The 17,755-nt window shown below is 48.2% G+C and overlaps 1 protein-coding gene across 1 annotated transcript in view; it reads right to left on the reverse strand.

Moving 5' to 3' along the window:
- Positions 1 to 17,755, reverse strand: part of MFHAS1 (malignant fibrous histiocytoma amplified sequence 1) — a gene marked incomplete at its 5' end in the record, with an annotated part of 75,697 nt that overhangs the window by 4,705 nt on the left and 53,237 nt on the right. Inside the window, 2 exons of the mRNA XM_025206553.1 lie at positions 7,776 to 8,216; positions 9,429 to 9,555. Of these exons, the coding sequence (XP_025062338.1) occupies positions 8,213 to 8,216; positions 9,429 to 9,555 (131 nt within the window). The remainder of the gene's footprint in view (positions 1 to 7,775; positions 8,217 to 9,428; positions 9,556 to 17,755) is intronic.

Below are 17,755 nucleotides of genomic sequence, written 5' to 3' on the forward strand. Positions count from 1 at the left end.
CCTTCCCTCCCCCCTCCACCCACCACAACAGACTTACCAGCTGGAGGCAGCTGTGTCCTGTTCAACGTGGTAAGGACTGCTGCCTGTTTAGTCTATGGCCATATCTCCAAATTGCACGAATCTTTTCTAAATCAATTCAGAGGCTTCCGATTCAATTCAGAGCTTTTAATTGGTCTCCCAATTTGATTTGGATTCAGAGATTCAGTTGTTGAATCGGGCTGAATCTTCTCCATATCGAATCGGCTACCGAAACTTCACACAGCCCTAATGCTCTGGGTACAGGAAGTGCAGATAAACACTATGCTCATCTGGAAAGTGGGGTCCGACTCCCTGTTTTAATGTGTGCCATCGGGTCATGCAACATTTATATCACTTTTAGCCAGAAGGCACTCTCGTAGCTCAGTGCACAGAGACTTCCATCAGACCAGGGTCCTGTCACAGCACTTCTGCCCCCTCTCTGTCAGCCAAGGGCTCTGGACCTTCCAACGTATTTGAGACCATTCACTGCAAAGACCTGGTTAAGCAGCCAACCTATGGCCTACGGATCACTAATGGCAAAGATGGTATAAAAATGACTGAGCAGAGGTTTTTCACAGAAGCTTTTGGCAAACAGCTGTATGGTAGGCCCAGCACTTTTAAATACCAGACACAGTATCCTTACTAGACACACACACATTATTCTTGTCATCATGGCACCTGTGACACCTGAAAATGTTGGCACTTCCCTTCAAGCAAGATAAACAGCATCTGAGAAAACAGAGCCTGTTTCAAATAAAGACAGCTTAAAATAATATGAAGCCACATATCTAGCTAATAGTCACATATTTCAGATTTGTAAATCATGTCCTACAGGCAGTGACAGGGACAGAGGTCAGTGTTCGATGTTTGTAGAGTGCCTACTACTACTACTACCACCACCATCACAGCCTCTGGGGCTACCTTACACAGTACAGAAAGGACCAAAGGCATTTGGTGGCAGGACTGTGCCGGGAATCAACCCTTAGGGACATTTACAGAACCAGGAATTAGGGACTTTAGGATACCAAGACTTCAAGCATGCAACTAGAGAGGGAGAATGAGCATCCAACACAAGCTCAGATTCTTACTTTTCTAGTTGTACACAAACTCAATTCTTTTCCCCTCTTAAAGCTGCCAAGTGGACCAGTCCTCTCCTCATCCCTGGGCACCAGCAGTGCTGAGAAGTGAGGTCTCCCACCCGCAAACCATGTGCCCATGGGGCATACCAACTCCCTGACCAAGGTTGAAAAGTTGGGCCAGTCTCTTCTTCCCTAAGGAGCACCACAAGCATCACTCCTTTCCTGATCCCCAAACACAGCTCAGTCTCAACAGGTCCCTGCTGTTTTCCTTGGTACCCACTCTTCTCACAGTTCACCTCTCACAAGCAATTCTTTGCTGTTTTATGGACCCTAAAACGGTCCAGAATGAGATAAAACAATGCAGCAGTGTTAGCACAAGGGAAAAGAAGTATCGTCTTTTAAGATAACACATCCAGATCCTTATCAGGAGCAGGAAACTGAGAGGAACACCCCTCTGCCTCAGTTCAAAAAGCCAGGGGGAGCATCTACAATAACCAACAGGATAACTTTAAGGAGGAGTTTCTTAGGTCTCTATCAGGGAAAGAACAAGGCCCTGGTCCCAGACATGCTGAAGCCAGGAGGGAGGTTGTGGGGGGCTGAGAGCAGGGGCACAGAATGATGCTAAGCTCTACTGAAGTGTTCCTTGGACCCAAGCCTTGCTCACGATGATGTGGGATTTACAACCCACAGCAGAGCTCTGTGGGGATGCTGTTGTCTGTGCACACCCAGCCAGGCAGTTACTCTCCTTGGGGCAGGCAGGAAGAAGGACATTTTCTCTAGGGAGCGCACAGTACAAGCTGCCCTGTCACTGGAGAGGGACTGCTTGAGGATCTGAACCCTCATCAGGCACTAAACAAGCTAGTGAAATCTATCCAAGTGCCTCTTAGTGGAGGGGTCCATGCTCCAGTGCAGAAGGGCACAGAGCTCTAGTATGCACACAATTCATGCTACCAACTCCACCTCCACAACTCCCCTTCCCCTATCCACCCATCTTCCTCCAGAGGCCACCTCCAGGTGGTAAAGTCAACACCTATTCCCCCCTCCCCCTAAAGCTGTGGGAAAAGGAGTCTTAGTCCTAGTCCACCTTCAGCCCAAGGAGCGTCCCTGGACTCTGTGCTGTGTGGGTTCTGGGAGGCACTGGATAAATGTGGAGATCCCACTCAACACTTCTGAATGCTGGAAAGGAAAAAGTGCACTCTCACCCTATGTCACTCTCAGGGTCCTAGCTGCTAACTGCATAGATAAGAGGGTCCATGTCACTGCCTCTACTGCACCGGGGGCCTTACTGCTATCACAGCTTTGCAGAGTGGCAGCATCACAGTTGCTCCTATTCTTAGTGATATGACTGCCACCTGCAGTTTGCAGAGGCTACAGCTGTACCAGACCCACATGCATGCAGCCTCAGGCAGGCAGGTCTTCAATCTTCCACACTGCATTAAGACTTAAGTCCAGGGGATCCATGCAGGTCACATCTGCTCTGTGAGCAGGGACAAGACTGAACATTCAGATCCCAATTTTCTCTTACTTCCATGAGAGGCAGCCTTTCACATGGCTCAAGCAACTGCACAGGAGAAAATGCAGTGCAGGGAGCCTGCAGCCAGTCCCTTTCACAGCAGCAACATGGCTGCACAGTTCACCAATCCAAAATGAGCCCTAGGACAGCACCCTCATCTTCCAACAAGCCTGATGCTTGTCTTCTGCACCCTGGCACCAAGAAAGCTACCTCCTTGATGTTACTGGTAACTAAGGGGCTACTTTCAGCAAGCATGAGAGGAGGTGCTGCAGCTGTATGGTGAAAGCAGGTCTGCCTCCTGCCATGGGAAGCAGAGGTACCTTGTTTGGCAGGATCCCCTCCCAGAAAAACAGGCATAAGGGCTTTTTAAGAGCATGTAGTTTCATTCTACAACAACAGTGTTTCTTCTCCTCCCAAAAGGCTCCCAGTGAAGTCTAAGTGCTCATTAAGTGTCTGGCTGACCCCTGAGCCTGCCAGACTCAAGCATGGAAACCCACCCAGCCCTCTGCACTGCTAAAGGAGGTGACAGCAGCTGTTAAGTCTCCTAGCAGCACAGGGAAAAACCATATTCACAGACCAATGGATGACACGGGATTAAACAGGCAAACATGAGGGAGTCTGCATGGACAGATATAGTATTTTGAAAAGGGGATGGGTGCAACAAATGGGAACAGCAGTACAATGCTCTGGGCAAACGCTCCAGCTCCCAATGCCATCCCCACCTTGACCCACCCGTGGCCACATCCAACACGAGCTGCTCCACCAAGCACTGCAAGGTGCTCGGGCTGGAGATGGAAGATATATGCCAGTGGCTCCAGTTCCCCACAGCCCCAGACATCAGGGACCCCTGAGGAGTGTAGGTAGGAGGAACTGAGCTCAAACTATGGAGGAGATTGGGGCAAAGCATGGCCGGAACTCTTGGGCCGGTGAGGGACGTTTTGGGTTTTTTTGGTGGGGGGGATACAGGGAGCAGGGGCAGGAAGTGGCAGGGCAACCCCTGCCCTAGGACCAAGGGGTTTCACCCTGCCAGCCCAGTGCCCAGCACCACGTCCTCTCGGACTTGCAAACCGTCCCCAGCAGCAGGGACCCTGCAAACTGGATGGCATTGATGTGGGCTGGCAATGCGCAAGCCAGAAGAAAACCCAGCTCACCCTCCCAGAGCTCTGCATACTCTCCAAAGGTCAAATAGAACTCAAGTGCTTGTGTCTGCCACTGAGATCAGGAGACAAGCGCCTCGCTGCCCATGGGGAGCTGGTCGACCGGAGTCAGTGAGTGCTGCGCTTGCAGCTGCCTCTCTTAGCACACCTACATTCTAAGAGGTAGTAAGGGATTGGTTTGCCTGAAGGGTGACAGAGGGCATCCTCCACAATGGAGAACCTAACCTAGGACCTAAATGAATCTGTCTGCTATGACTGTACTGTCTACTGCAGCTGTCCCAGCAACAGTCTTACAAAGTAACTCCTACTCAGAACCTGCTGGTTCCATTTCCACTGTAACTCTGCGCCTCCTCCCCTCCCAGGAGGAAGGAGAAGCTTGGGGTGAAAGAATGGAAGCTACCCAGGGGGTTACAGGCCTTCTCATAGAGGATGGGAACCTGCCAGGCCAGCATGTCCATCCCTGATGTCTTTGCCAAAGAGTCCCATCAGCTGCTTTTGGACAATGCCAGCCCTTCTCTCCCAGTGGCATTTGGGGAAACACCTCTTCCCTAAGGACAGGACAGCGAGCATCTCTGAAGAGGGAGGGGCAGCTAGCAGCTTTCATGTTTAGGAGAGGTTTTGATGGCAGTGCCCTGCACTGAGGCTAGAGCAGAGCACTGGCAGCAATGCTACATGTATGTGCACACATGTGGAGAGGCAGGGGGCTGGGGAAAGGAGGAGGATGGGTTCTATTCTCAAACACTACTGCCAATATTACTCAAGGACAGGCGATGAGGTAACTGAGGCTGGTTTCAAAGCATGCAAATGCTGTGCTCCTCACGCACAGCCTTTGTAGGACTGGCTAGGAAATGGAACAGCCATCCTGAGAAAATATGAGTTTTTTTCAATAAATTAATATGCTGAATCAGAATGAAAACATCAAACAAATATTCAGATTTTCAGGCAACTGACATTCCAATGCATTTCACCCTGGAAACACAGAAACACCCACTCAGAAGGGCTTTCTCAATACCTCCAAACTGAAATGTCTCCCAAATTGACTTCTCCCAGCGGAGCTAGGTCATCCGCTTATTTGCCAGGCATTTATCTTGTGTAGTCCCCTTGTAGGCAGCCAGGAGACTGGGAAGGTTAGCAGGAAACCAGGTTTCCCTCTTTATCAGGGGTGTCCAACCTTTTTGAATGTGGGGCCGGATCACAAACTTTTTATCACCAGTGGGCCGGCGAGCCATATTCAAAGACCTCACAGGAAGCAGTATCACATCAGGAAGTGATGTCACGTGACCTTTGACACCAATGAAGTTGCAGGAAGTGACAATGAAATGGGTCTGGAAATGTGGTTTAAAATCCAAAATAAAAACAATATAAAAGCAAGAATGAAATAATACCAAACACTTGACTAAAATAAACACTTTCGCTTCTACTCACTTCTCTATGAATGAAAGAAGCATAATGCAGGCTTGCCCCTGGGACACCTGGGCGAACAGCACCAAGTAGAGGAAGCCATGGAGGAGCAGCCGGCTGTTGGCCTCCAGCAGCAGCGAGGAGCAGGAGGAGAAGCAGTGCCTCAGGACGCTGTCTGGCTCCATTGGGGACGAGGAGCCCAGTCTTCCCACATGGCCACGTGCAGGCAGCCTGCCTCCCTCCTCCCATAGAGGAGGAGGTGGAGGAGGAAGGCATGAGTGTGACCTTGTGCTTCCCCCTCACGAGCGCATACACGCGTGTGGCACCCCTGCGCGGGCTCCTCAGCATCCCGCCCAGGGACATGGCAGCCATGTTTCATGCTCGCATGCTCATCCCCACACCGTACCACACCACCCTGCCCCTTCCCCACCGATGCAGTGCAGACCGCCCATGGCACGGGGCTTAAAGGACCCAGCCCGGAGCCAGCAAAAAAAAAAAAGGGGCTTCCTCTGCTGGGGAGGGAGGGAGGCGGAGGAAGCGAAGGCAGCACTCACACGAGGACATGCGAGCCAGGCATGGGGCAGCACCCAGGCAGCTCCTGGCTGCAACTTCTCTGCCTGCCACCGGGAATATGAACAACGCAGGTGAGCATGGAGCAGAGCAGGGGCCCCAGGATGATGCCTCCTTCTCCCCAGCCACAGCCCCGAGGGGCAGAGCCAGGTGCAAGCAGCGATTTAGCAAGAGGGAAGTTGACCGGAGAGGGTCTGGGCGGGTTTCATCCCCGCTCCCCTCACCCCGCGTGTGCCCGGCCAGGCTCCGCTCACCACCCACGGTGCTGGCCAGTGCAAGCTCTGCCCGGGACCGCCCCACGCCGCACCGATGACCCATGCTTTCGCTGCCGGCTACTCCCCTTCCCACACGCACGTCCGCAACGTCAAGCTGACGCAGTGCATGTGGGAACCTTGTCCTTTCCCTAGCCCTTCAGCAGCCATTAGGAAGCTGCTGAGGGGCTGGGGGAGGGACAAGGGGTGGGAACGAAAGTAAACAGCATTTACTTTCGTTTCCCGTCGCAGCACCGCGGGCCACAGAAAATGGCTTGGCAGGCCACATGGCGGCCCATGGGCTGTATGTTGGACAAGCCTGCTCTAAAGTTTCAATAGATTTGGTACAGTCCTACAAGACATTTTGATTCTATACAATCTGCCTTTTCCAATGGAAAATCTTCCAACAAAAGTTTTCAGCTGCTCAAGGAGTCTGCCAGTACCAGTAACTGGTTAGATCTTTTATCAGTAGAACAAGTAGTAAGGAGAGGAGTAGTGACAGATTCCCAACCACATTCACCATGAAATCCCTGCTAAACAGGAAGGATTGGAATGACATCACATCCGTAGCACAACAGTAAATTCAGAACAGGAGTGAACAACACTGATTGGGATTTAAAAAAATAAATAAATCAAGGTTTGATGACCATCTAAACTCATGATTATAAGTGCCACAGAAGATAGAGCATGCATTTGTGAGAGAGCAGGTGTGCACATCGCTGAGTTAAGGCACTTCCAGGTTACCAGACGGTTACTGTTTATTTGCTCCTGGGGTGAAAACAGATATCACCCATCACATTTGTGACACCATAAAAATTTTTATGGCACGCAGATGTTGAGCAAATAGATGTCACTATCTTTTGTCATGCCACATCAAAGGAAAATCAGTGACATGAAAAAAGGCAGTAACAGACTTTACTGCTTTATTGCAACGGACATCAGCCTGAGCTGCTTGCACTCTACAGCCACATCAGGCAGGTGTCCTGGAGGGAGGTGAAGGGGGACCTCAAGACCCTGGAGCACTTGCCTGGCATTCCCTGCTTACAGGAGGCAGCATCCTGGAGATCTCCATTCAGCCAGAGTTTCCCTGCATGATTGCATGAGTGAGTCTGGCTGAGTGGAGAATCCCAACTTCCCTATCCCCACTCAGCCAGACTCACTTTCCTCACTCAGCCAAAACCACCTGCACAGATTATATTGCTTTTTGTCCCACATCAAGGGTGGGAAAAGGGGCAACATGTATTTCACACAATGAAGCACATCAGCTGTACCCTTCAGACAAAACACACATTCCAAGACACATCGTGGCACAGCTAATCCACTTCAAATCGGCGACATCTCCTTCTAGCCCTAGTGTCAGATAGCTACAAGTGACAAAGATTTTTTGTGCATTCAATATAATCTAGCATGTGCCTGCCAAGATCCTGCCAGTTCTTTTATTCCATCTTAACCTCTGATATACAAAATCCAGTATAAAAGTGGGTTCATTTCATGTATACTTATAACCTTGTGGTCCAAAAGGCTTCTCTCTACCTCCAGGCTCAGTAACTTGAGGCCCTACCGTTAGATAGGTGAATTCAGACCACATAAAATGCTTTCCTCTATTAACAAGCTTCGTCACTTATCCTTCCACCAAATTGCTCAAGAAGCCTTTGCACAATGTACTGATGAAAGAGTCATTACTAGCTATTTTGCTTCACTGCTCTGATTTTAAAGCAATATGACTATTTCTAGTCACATAAGAAAATCTCACAGAGCAACTTGCCTGGCAACCTCAAACACTCACATGTGCAGGAACAATTCCAGGGAACCCCAACAGCAGCTCATCTCAAAAGACCTTCCTTCAGGCATGCCTGAAAGAAACAGTACTGAATATTTTTACATTCACCAAGAGGTCCAAATGGGTGCACAACAGGCAATCAGTGGGTCCATGAGTTTCAATCTCAGTGTTTTGTCTCCAGCCATGAATGCTGCCACCTGATAGCCACTTCCCATCCGGTCATCCATGACTTTCAGATTGCAGCGTACACTTCAGTTCAAGGATACCTCAGGGGAGAAGCATTCAGCTGTGTGCCCACTTGAAACAGTTCAGAGTTCCAAAGTCTGGTGTTCCTGTCAATGCACGACTCCAAACCCAAGCAGACAGCAGTGCTACAGATTGTCCAGCCACACCATGGTTTCACATTCTGCCCGATATAAAACCTTCAGCACTGGTGCTTCCATTCATCTGGAGGAGAGAAGGACAAAGAAGCAATAATGCAGTAAGAGTCTGTTGTGGTATATAGTGCTCATGATATATAGCTTAATATACATTCCATTTTCTTCCAATAGTCAAAACATGGTGGATATTCAGTCATTTAAATAACGCAGTCCTTTTTTGGAATAAAGCTATGCGCAAAGTCTTCATTTGCTATGGATTTCCTGACAGCTAAGTCATAAGTACAGCCACTATGGAACTGGGGCACTATTGCTAGATGCTACAGAAGGCAGACTGGAGATGAACTGAACTCATACTTGCAGCAGAACTCAGAAGACATGTGTGTTGCACCTCAAATCAGTTTAATATGTTGGTACCTCAGGTTAAAAAATTACCCTAACAATTTACTAATCTCACACATGCAGAAGAACAGAGCAGGAATGTGTAGCTGCGATTCAGAGTTGAGCTTCAGAAAAACTAAGCACTGGCTCTCACTACAGGTAGAGCAGTGTTTGAAAGTCCCATTCACATAGTTGGAATGCAGGTCATCCTATAAAGCCATTTAAAACAGGACCTGCTATGGGGGCTGATGGTGGAAATATATAGTGTTTGGAAGTAGTTTCAGATTATCTTAAAGCAAGAGTGACAGTAAGGATGGTGACCCAGGAGAGCACAGTTGGCTAGCTGACATTCTCTTGCCAGCTGCAGAGACAGCATGTTATAATTGGGACAAACCCTTCAGTTACACCTCCTTTGCAAGGTGACCTAAGCCCAGCCTCTCCATTGTTGCTAGCATGGTTTTACTCCTGATCATCCCCAAGCTGAGCTGCCAGCACCCACTAAAGTATCTGTACTTCTCAGATATAAGCAGAGCAAGGCCTAGACAACTTGCAGTTCACTAAGTGGGCACAAACTGCAGGTGCAATGACTGTAAGGGAAAGCTGCTATTTCCAAAATCCCACCCTTCCCATCAAAGAATATTCACTGCTTTGCATAACAAGAAACAGAACTGTGCCTCAGACATATTTCTTATACAGCAAAACAAGATTAAGGAGGACACATGGGGTTTTGCCTTACTGTACCTTTGTTCTTGGAATGGGGTGTCCATGTCCCACAAATAATTAGAACTGTCCCTGGGCTGTGCGGCTGCTACTTCTCAAAAAGGCTTAGCGAGGGCTTGCTGTATTTAGGGTTTTGGTGTGAACTGAAATGGGGGGGGTCAGGGCTTCTCTCAGGGCTCACTTGGAACAAGGGCTGATCACGGTCGGGGTGGGTGGGTAAACCAGGGCGACGTTCACTCGCTCATTGCCATTCTTCGGGCAGATGATCTCTGTCACTCCCTCTGGTCGCGGCTGACTCAGCAACTCTCCTGCAGGAGGGAAAAGAACACATGCTAAGCATCACAAGACGCGTAGTTTCGCTGAGACCCAGAGGGGAGCATCTCAGACCAACATCACCAAGCATCCTAGAAGGAAGTTTGTTTTTTAACCCATCCAAATTCTCCTCTGTGTCACCATGGCAAACATCCTAGTCAAGAGGCTGCTCCACACAAGGGCAGCATCTGCCACTGCTCCCCTCCCCTCCCTCACATTACCACAGACTGACCCAGGAGAACAATCGGGGACCCACTTCAATTGACAATGTCTAGAGACAGGCTAATGAGGCACAGGCTATGGAGTAGGTGTTCCTAATTGGGATCTGGGGTCAGCTGGGACCTGAAATTTACTTTCCAGAGCTCTGCGTGAATGAACCACACTGCAGTCAACAAGGTAACTGGCAGATGGCTGGACAGAAATTATTATTCATGGGTACGCAGTACAGCGATGACACTCTGCACCCATCCCCCCTCCTCCCCCCCGAAATGCAACCCGAGGCTGGAAGAGATCAGTATCAGTAAGCAGGAGTGTTGTATATAGCCCACAATGGTCCTTTGCGCTGTGCTCATTTCCTGTACCGGCCCTTGTTTGGTTCATCATACAATGGCAAAGCATTCGGCAGCTGCTGTGAGATAACAGCAGTGCATTTCTAGAGGAGTGCTAGCCGGCACACCAAGTTTCGCTTCAACCGCTCCCCCCTGCACACCACTGAAATACATTTTTCATTTGTTTAACAATGATGGGAAATGGATTACACCAGACATGTCTTGCATGCGTACTCATCCTTTTAAAGCCTCTATTACTTGCCACTATCAGAGACACGGTGCTGGATTGGACTGGATTGGATCTGACCCCATTATGGCTCTTAAATGTGGCTCTGCATTTGTCCCATTACCGATGTCTAAGCTACAGGATTCAAGGAAGGGCCTCAAACCAGCTGCAGTCAAGTGAAGAGAAGACAACAAAAATAAACCAAATGAAACAATCTTCAACTGTTAAACCCAAGGATGAAGAATCCATTCTAGCAATGTTTTCCTCCTTTTACTTAGGGTGATGCAACCTTAATCACTGCTATTAGGGACCACTTTTTGCATTCAAACCTATACCACAGCAATTTCAGAACTGGCACGTGAAGGGATCTGCTGCTAGCTGGTCACTGGGTGCCACTTCCTCTGCATTTTCGGCAGCCGAAATCAAGAGGCTGGAAATGCATTAAATGACTTTCCCAATTTTCTTTTCTTTACAAGACACTTCTACAGCTGCAGTGGGAATGTTACTGGTACTACTACCAGTAGAGGTCCATGCCATCTTGAATGGGAAGGAAGTTGTGCGTGTGATGTGCTCTCTATTCAGAGACTGTGCAGGGCATGGAAACTCCAGATCTAAGCCACCTAGTTTCTGCTGCATCCTCTGGCCTGGAAATCTTGGTGGTGTTTGTTATTAGTCTGCTCAATGTCCAGTCTCTTCTATGTTGTTTAAGTAAAAAGAGACTAGAAAAGAAAAGCTGGTAAGCCCACAGTACACATTCTCAAAATCTTCCCGGTGAGGCAGGAGACATTTTACTTTCCTAGGCAGTTTGATTTAACTAATTTTGTTAGGGAGGCTGGATCAGCTTTTAAATCTGAAATACACCCAAGTCAAATCTTGGGGTATGTTCAGCATCATTTCAAATTCTTACTGTTTTTCCAAGACTAAACTAAGGCTAGTCTTTACTCTGAAAGAAAGCAGTTCTCTCATAACCATGTTTTTATTTTAACCACTCAGCTAGTTTCTCACAGTGTATGGGTGTACCCAAAACTGTTCAGTTCAAGGTTCATGTCAGGCTACACTTCAGCAATACATCCTGCCTAGACATTGCTCCTGATTTCCTACATATGCGTGTTTCACAGTGAAGAGAAAAAAACCTTACCATTTAACTATTTCAGAATAGCCAAGCTCCCCTGGCCCTTTGGTGCCTTATCACAATGGTTCAATCCTGTTTTTAAGATCACTATCAGAGGTAGCAGACCACAGAGGTGATATACCATGAACAGCATGAAGTTGTTATGCCCGTCCATAGGTGGGCTGACAGGGTGGCAGGGACACAGCATGGACTGTAGTCAGCACTCTAAGTGCCCATCTCACTTGACACCATGTCTCCACTTTGGCGTAGAGGGAATCGCTTCTAGTAGTGATAAGAAAATCAACCACTGGGTCCAAAAAGCACTTGCCCTCTGCTTCATCTACCAGCATACAGTCGCAGCCACCAGTGGTTCATGTGAGGCAGACATCTGCCAACAACAGGCACCAACAGGATCCCCAACTCTTGTTACAAAGGCCACTGAGCAGGCTGCCACAAGATTAAGTTACTCCTGACCTGGATCAGGTCTGAATCAGCAACATACTTCACATCCCATTATAACTTACTAAGGAGCCCCCATGTGCTGCCCTTTTCACATTATTAATGCTCTAAGCTGTCCAGGTCCTAAATTAATCTATCATTAAATGCTCTGACAATAAAACATGTTGTTATTAAATGCTCATATAAAAGAGTTCCCAGTCCATGACAAGGGACTACAGAATACAAACTGCACCCACTGATATTTTCAAAAATACCGAAAAAACACCGGACTAAACAATAGCACTGTTGGTGGTACCACAGTGACACAACAAAGCTTGATTTAGCTATCCCAGGAGTGTCCAAATACTGCAACCTTTTTCTCCCTATCGTTACAGATGCTTTAGTAAAGACACGTGCATAATTCTTGCTCTTAAAAAAAATAAATCAAGTACACTAGTATAATTCCTGTACAACTGTTACTTGTAACAGCAGAGGAGGTCAGTAGATCCCAGCAAAAACTGCAGATGCACATTTTCCATTACAGACTTTTCTTTTCTTGTTCCTATTGTTTTAACGAGCTGGTGGTAAATAAAGTGTTCCCCTAGTAGTTGGTGTACAGTCCATTTAACTTCAAGTTAGTTTTCATATTAGTGCTAGTGTCTCATACCTGTACTTCAGCTTCAGATACTACAGCTGCTTTTAAGCCACACAAACATTTTTCTGCAATATTAGAATATTAATTTCCTATTTTAAATACAAATACCTCTATGATGGCTTGGATAAAGGTGATCCTACTTCACACAGGGGGTTGGGATAGATTTCTAAAGGTCCTTTCCAGCCCTACTTTTCTGTGATTCAACATTTCCACATTTCCCTCAGCACCTCTGACAAATTCCATTATCTGCAAAGCTGGAAAAATGACTGCTTAGCATCTCTTCATGATATAGCTGATACTGTGGTGAAGGACAACTGCAACAAACTTGAGTTAACAGCCCATGTACAAGGCCTTAAGAAAGAAGTCAAACAGAAAAAGGAACTATTTGCAAATCACATTGCCTTTAATAGGTCAAATATTCATAAAAAGTAGACTGTCGGTCTAGGAGGCTAAACACCTTGCGCCACCCATCCTCACCACACACTATTCCCTTATATTGGTGTTAATAATTCCATCTGTAAAGTTCACCCATGCAGTGCTCTGACCTGCAGCAGTTCCCACAATCACAGCCTCATTTTTGCAAGATTGCACACTTCTAGACCAATGATGCCTAAGATATCCAGCCCCGCAGGTTAGATCCAGCACACAGGACTGGTCCCCAAGCCAAATCCAGACTGTAGAGTCACATCACCTGCCTTGTGTGGCTGGAATTTAGTAGCAGCAGCATTAATTGCCATATTACTACTTCTCTCATTGCCAGATTACTGGCCCCACAGGCAGCCCCCTGGGCCACATGATGCATGGGGTTTGGCCCACAAGGTCCTCAGAGGTCTAGAAATTCATCCCATGTCTCCCTCCCAGGTACATGCACAAAATGTCTTATGTTACTACAAAAGACAAGGATTGTTGTGGGTGATTTTATATGGGACCAACTGAGAGAAAGATAGTTAGCCATGTCAGTTGAAAGTCAGGCAGAAGGCAGTGTAGATCTGCACCTTACAGACTAACTAAATCGGAGATGAAGAGCACAGGCTTTCATAAAGCAGAGGGCTTACACATAATCAGATGCTGTGAAGAGACGTTTAGGGGCAGACTCAGATGAGCTTTCAAGTGCAGGGTGTTCTTCTTGCCATATATTACTATAAAGCAGAGTCAGATCACGTTTGCTGTTGTTGTTTGTTTTTTAATACATCACCCCAGACAGTTGGAGCAACTCTGTTTCTGCCAGGATTGTTCCACTCCCATTTGTTTCTGTAATGGCTTGCCCCTCCTCTTCCCCTTGCACACTTCCCCATCCGTCCTCACAGTTGCGAGTCTGCCACTTGGTTGATTTTTGATGCCAGGAGTAACATAAATATAAACCCACCTAAGAAAGGAAAAATATTCCATGTTCCCTCTCTTCTGGATAAAGTTCCAGCAGACTTGGCAAGGCATTAGACATGCTTTGCAGATCAGTCAGGAGGGGGTCACTTTGAGTGAATGTGCCCCTCCTGTTTTCAAAGCACATGAAAACCTCAGGCCCTTGGCTGGCTGCAGCGTTTAGCCAATCACTCTGTATTTTGATAATGCATTCTTTCAGAAGCATGTCACACACTCTTTACTGGAAACCTCCCACTCAGAAGGGTCATACTGCAACCAATGCATAAAACATTAACTGAAGTGCTGTTCTATTCTAGCCTTCCTTTTCACATTATCAAATAACCTTCCTTTTCACATTATCATATGCAGAGAGACAATTAAGACTTTAAGTGAAACTCCGTTGTTAAGTGAAATTGCTTTGGCTTTATGTATCTAAGTCTGCGCTGTGCCATTAAGGATCCAATCCATTGTCACTAAGTAGTGACAATTGACCTGCCCAACCCTGACTATGCTGTCCTGGTTGAGACACCAGCAAGCATGATGCAGCACATCAAGAATGAGGGCACTCCTGTTGGTCACAGTAAATGTGTCATCTGGACATGACTAATATGGGAGTCTCACTGAAAGCAAAAGGCCAGATACCAGGAGTATAAGCATCCAATTCCCTCAACAGCAGCAAGGTGCTTAATTGCCTTTAAACAGTTGGGTCAAAGTGATCAAGTCATTTCTGCAAATGGGATTAAGGAGCTTTTCAGAGTGCTCCCCCTACTCATTTTGCTTGGGCATGCACAGCCCAAGAACAGACCACAATCACAGAATGCTATGTGAGCACCTAAATCTTTGACAGTCATCAACTCTGCTGTTATAGTCCCAGGACCCTCAGGCTCAGCTTCACAGCTGTATCCTCAGTGGTGGCAGATGACAGAACAAAGAGCAATGGTCTCAAGTTGCAGCAAGGGAAGTTTAGGTTAGATATCAGGAAAAACTCTCAATAGGAGGGTGGTAAAGCACTGGAACAGGTTACCCAGAGAGGTTGTGGAATCTCCATCCTTGGAGGTTTTGAAGACCCAGGTAGACAAATCTTTGGCTGGGATGATCTAGTTGGGGATTTGAGCACAGGGTTGGATTAGATCAGTGTTTCTCAACCAGTGGGTCACGACTCAAAAGTGGGTCACAAGAATATTTAAAAGGGTTGTGAGCAAGTCCTATAAAAATGTGTGAAAGCACAGGTTTCCCCTTGCAAGCTGGCAGCATTCCAGTCTGCAAGGGGCTGCTTGGGACGATTGGAGGCAGCAGGTGCACATGTAGCTGTGCACACAGACATATGTGGCCAGCATACAGCAAGGTTGGGTCATGGGAGCATCCCCAGCCGTTGGATGCAGGTAAGTGTACGGGGAGTGGGGGTTGGAGGTCCAGGGCACTGTCCGGACAGCTGGGGGATATGGGTGTGGGTATGTGTGGGGTGTATCTGCCTGCCAGTGCTGGGGAAGGTGGCCAGGTGTGGGCCAGAAAAGGAGGGGGAGGGGGCAAGCAGAGGGAAGGCACCTGGCCCTTCAGTGAGGGAAGGGGGTGGGGACAGTCCTTCACAGCAGGGAGCTGCATGCCTCGGCTGGCAGCACAGGGCCAGCGCCCATACGCACAGGGGCCTACACTAATTGCTTGTGGGCGGGGACAGGACAGGGGCAACACTTGCTTCTTGCACTCCAGCCCAAGCAGGATGGGGGCAGCTGGGGGCCTTCACTGGCAGGGCTGGGGGGTGAGCAGGGGACCAGGGGTCAGTAATGAGGGACCCCAGCATGGCCCGGAGGAGCAGGGAACTGTGGATCAGGCCAGGGGGGTGTGGGTTGGGACAACCCATTGATCTTAGCAAATAGGTTCTGGTATGAAAAAGGTTGAGAACCACGGGACTAGACCTCCTCAGGTCCCTCCCAACCCTCACTTTCTATGATTCCATGATCCGTGATATAAATGAAGGCTGGTTATGGAACCATTAGACTGTGACATCAGCCAGATCTGAATCTCTGCATTCAGTATTGCAGCTTACTCTTCTTCCTATATATGCGGTTGAAAAGAAAAAGGAAACAGGGTATTTTACTTTTGTTTATAGCTACCCTATTATCCTGCGTTTCATAGTTTCATAGCTGGTAGGATCGGAAGGGACCTGAGCAGATCATCAAGTCCAACCCCCTGCCATGGGCAGGAAAGAATGCTGGGGTCAAACAACCCTAGCAAGGTGATTATCCAGCCTCCTTTTGAAGACCCCCAGGGTAGGAGCAAGCACCACTTCCCTTGGAAGTTGGTTCCAGATCCCAGCTGCCCTGACTGTGAAGTAGTGCTTCCTGATGTCTAGCCTGAACCTACTCTCAGTCAACTTATGGCCGTTATTCCTAGTTACTCCTGGTAGTGCTCGGGGGAACATGGTCTCTCCCATTCCCCGCTGGTCCCCCTTGGTAAGTTTATAGACAGCCACCAGATCCCCTCAGACTTCTCTTGTGGAGGCTGAACAAGTTCAAGTCCCATAGCCTCTCCTCGTACGGCCTGCCCTGCTGCCCCCGATCATGTAAGTGGTCCTCCTCTGGACCCTCTCAATGCTGTCCACATCCCTCCTGAAGTGTGGCACCCAGAACTGGACACAGTACTCCAACTGCGGTCTGACCAGTGTCGCATAGAGGGGGAGGATCACCTCCTTGGACCTGCTCGTGATGCATTTGTGGATGCATGACAAGGTGCGGTTAGCCTTACTGACCTCATCCTCACACTGTCAGCCCATGTTCATCTTGGAATCAATAATGACTCCAAGATCCTTTTCTGCCTCTGTGCTGATGAGAATGGAGTTCCTCAGCCTGTAGGTATGCTGCTGGTTCTTCCTCCCCAGGTGCAGCACCTTGCACTTGTCAGTACTGAAACCTACCCTAACAGGGTTTTTGAAAGGAAATTGAAACCCATTTCCTTACTGCCCATCATGCTGCAGAAGCATGCTGTCAAGCTGGGTAAGTGCTGAGCAGGTTCTGTGGAACAGATGCCGTGTAAAGAGCTCCTCACTTTATGCTGACTGTAGCTCTTTGAGATGTTTTGCACGTGTGGATGCCACTCACAGTGCGCTTACAACCCTAGGGAAATAATGCAGAAGCATCTCAAGTAGGAGCTGAACTGATGACCAAAGAGCCATCTTCATTTTGCCCCAGCTCCTCTAAAACAAGGACATAGCACAGAAGGTAAAGAGATGGTTGAGGAAGCCATTTAGCTATCATGTGGGATACAAGCCAACCACAGGACTGGGCAGCTGCTATTTAGCTGACAGAGGGGAGCATGGCACTTTGGAGTCCAGGCTGGGATGCTGCATGGCCTTGCATCCAAAATTCTAGTTTTAGACAAACCTCTTAAATCAGCTGCCTTCTTGCTTTACAGTTCATGGGTTGGACACTAAGGCACAGAGATGTTCAAGTCCAAAGGTCACATAGCCCTGGAGACAGAACCTGGAGTACCTGTGCTTCAGTCTCAACAGTCCCTTTCCCTGGCGCACACTGCTGTCAACTCCTTTTTACGTTGCTATGCTGGAAACAGCCTCTCTAGCACCCTCCTCCAGGTCCGTCCAACAGAAGCTCCTGAAAGGCCAAGCAGAAGCACAAAGGAGCACTGAAACCAGCACCACACCCTGCCTCGTGATCTCTTGTCCAGTCTTTGCCTATGCTTTTACACTGCAAACCCTGCAGGTCAGGTCAGGGTACTCTTCCCATTCCAACTGCACATACATAGAACTATGTGAACAATTATCCGTAGCAACCACGCTTCCCCAGTTATCACCAAATTACTGAAAACCTCACTGGAAGCAACACAGGGAACTTCGGAGCAGGGAAAG

The sequence above is a fragment of the Alligator sinensis genome, unplaced genomic scaffold (assembly GCF_000455745.1).
Source record: "Alligator sinensis unplaced genomic scaffold, ASM45574v1 scaffold989_2, whole genome shotgun sequence".
NCBI classification, from domain to species: Eukaryota; Metazoa; Chordata; order Crocodylia; family Alligatoridae; genus Alligator; species Alligator sinensis.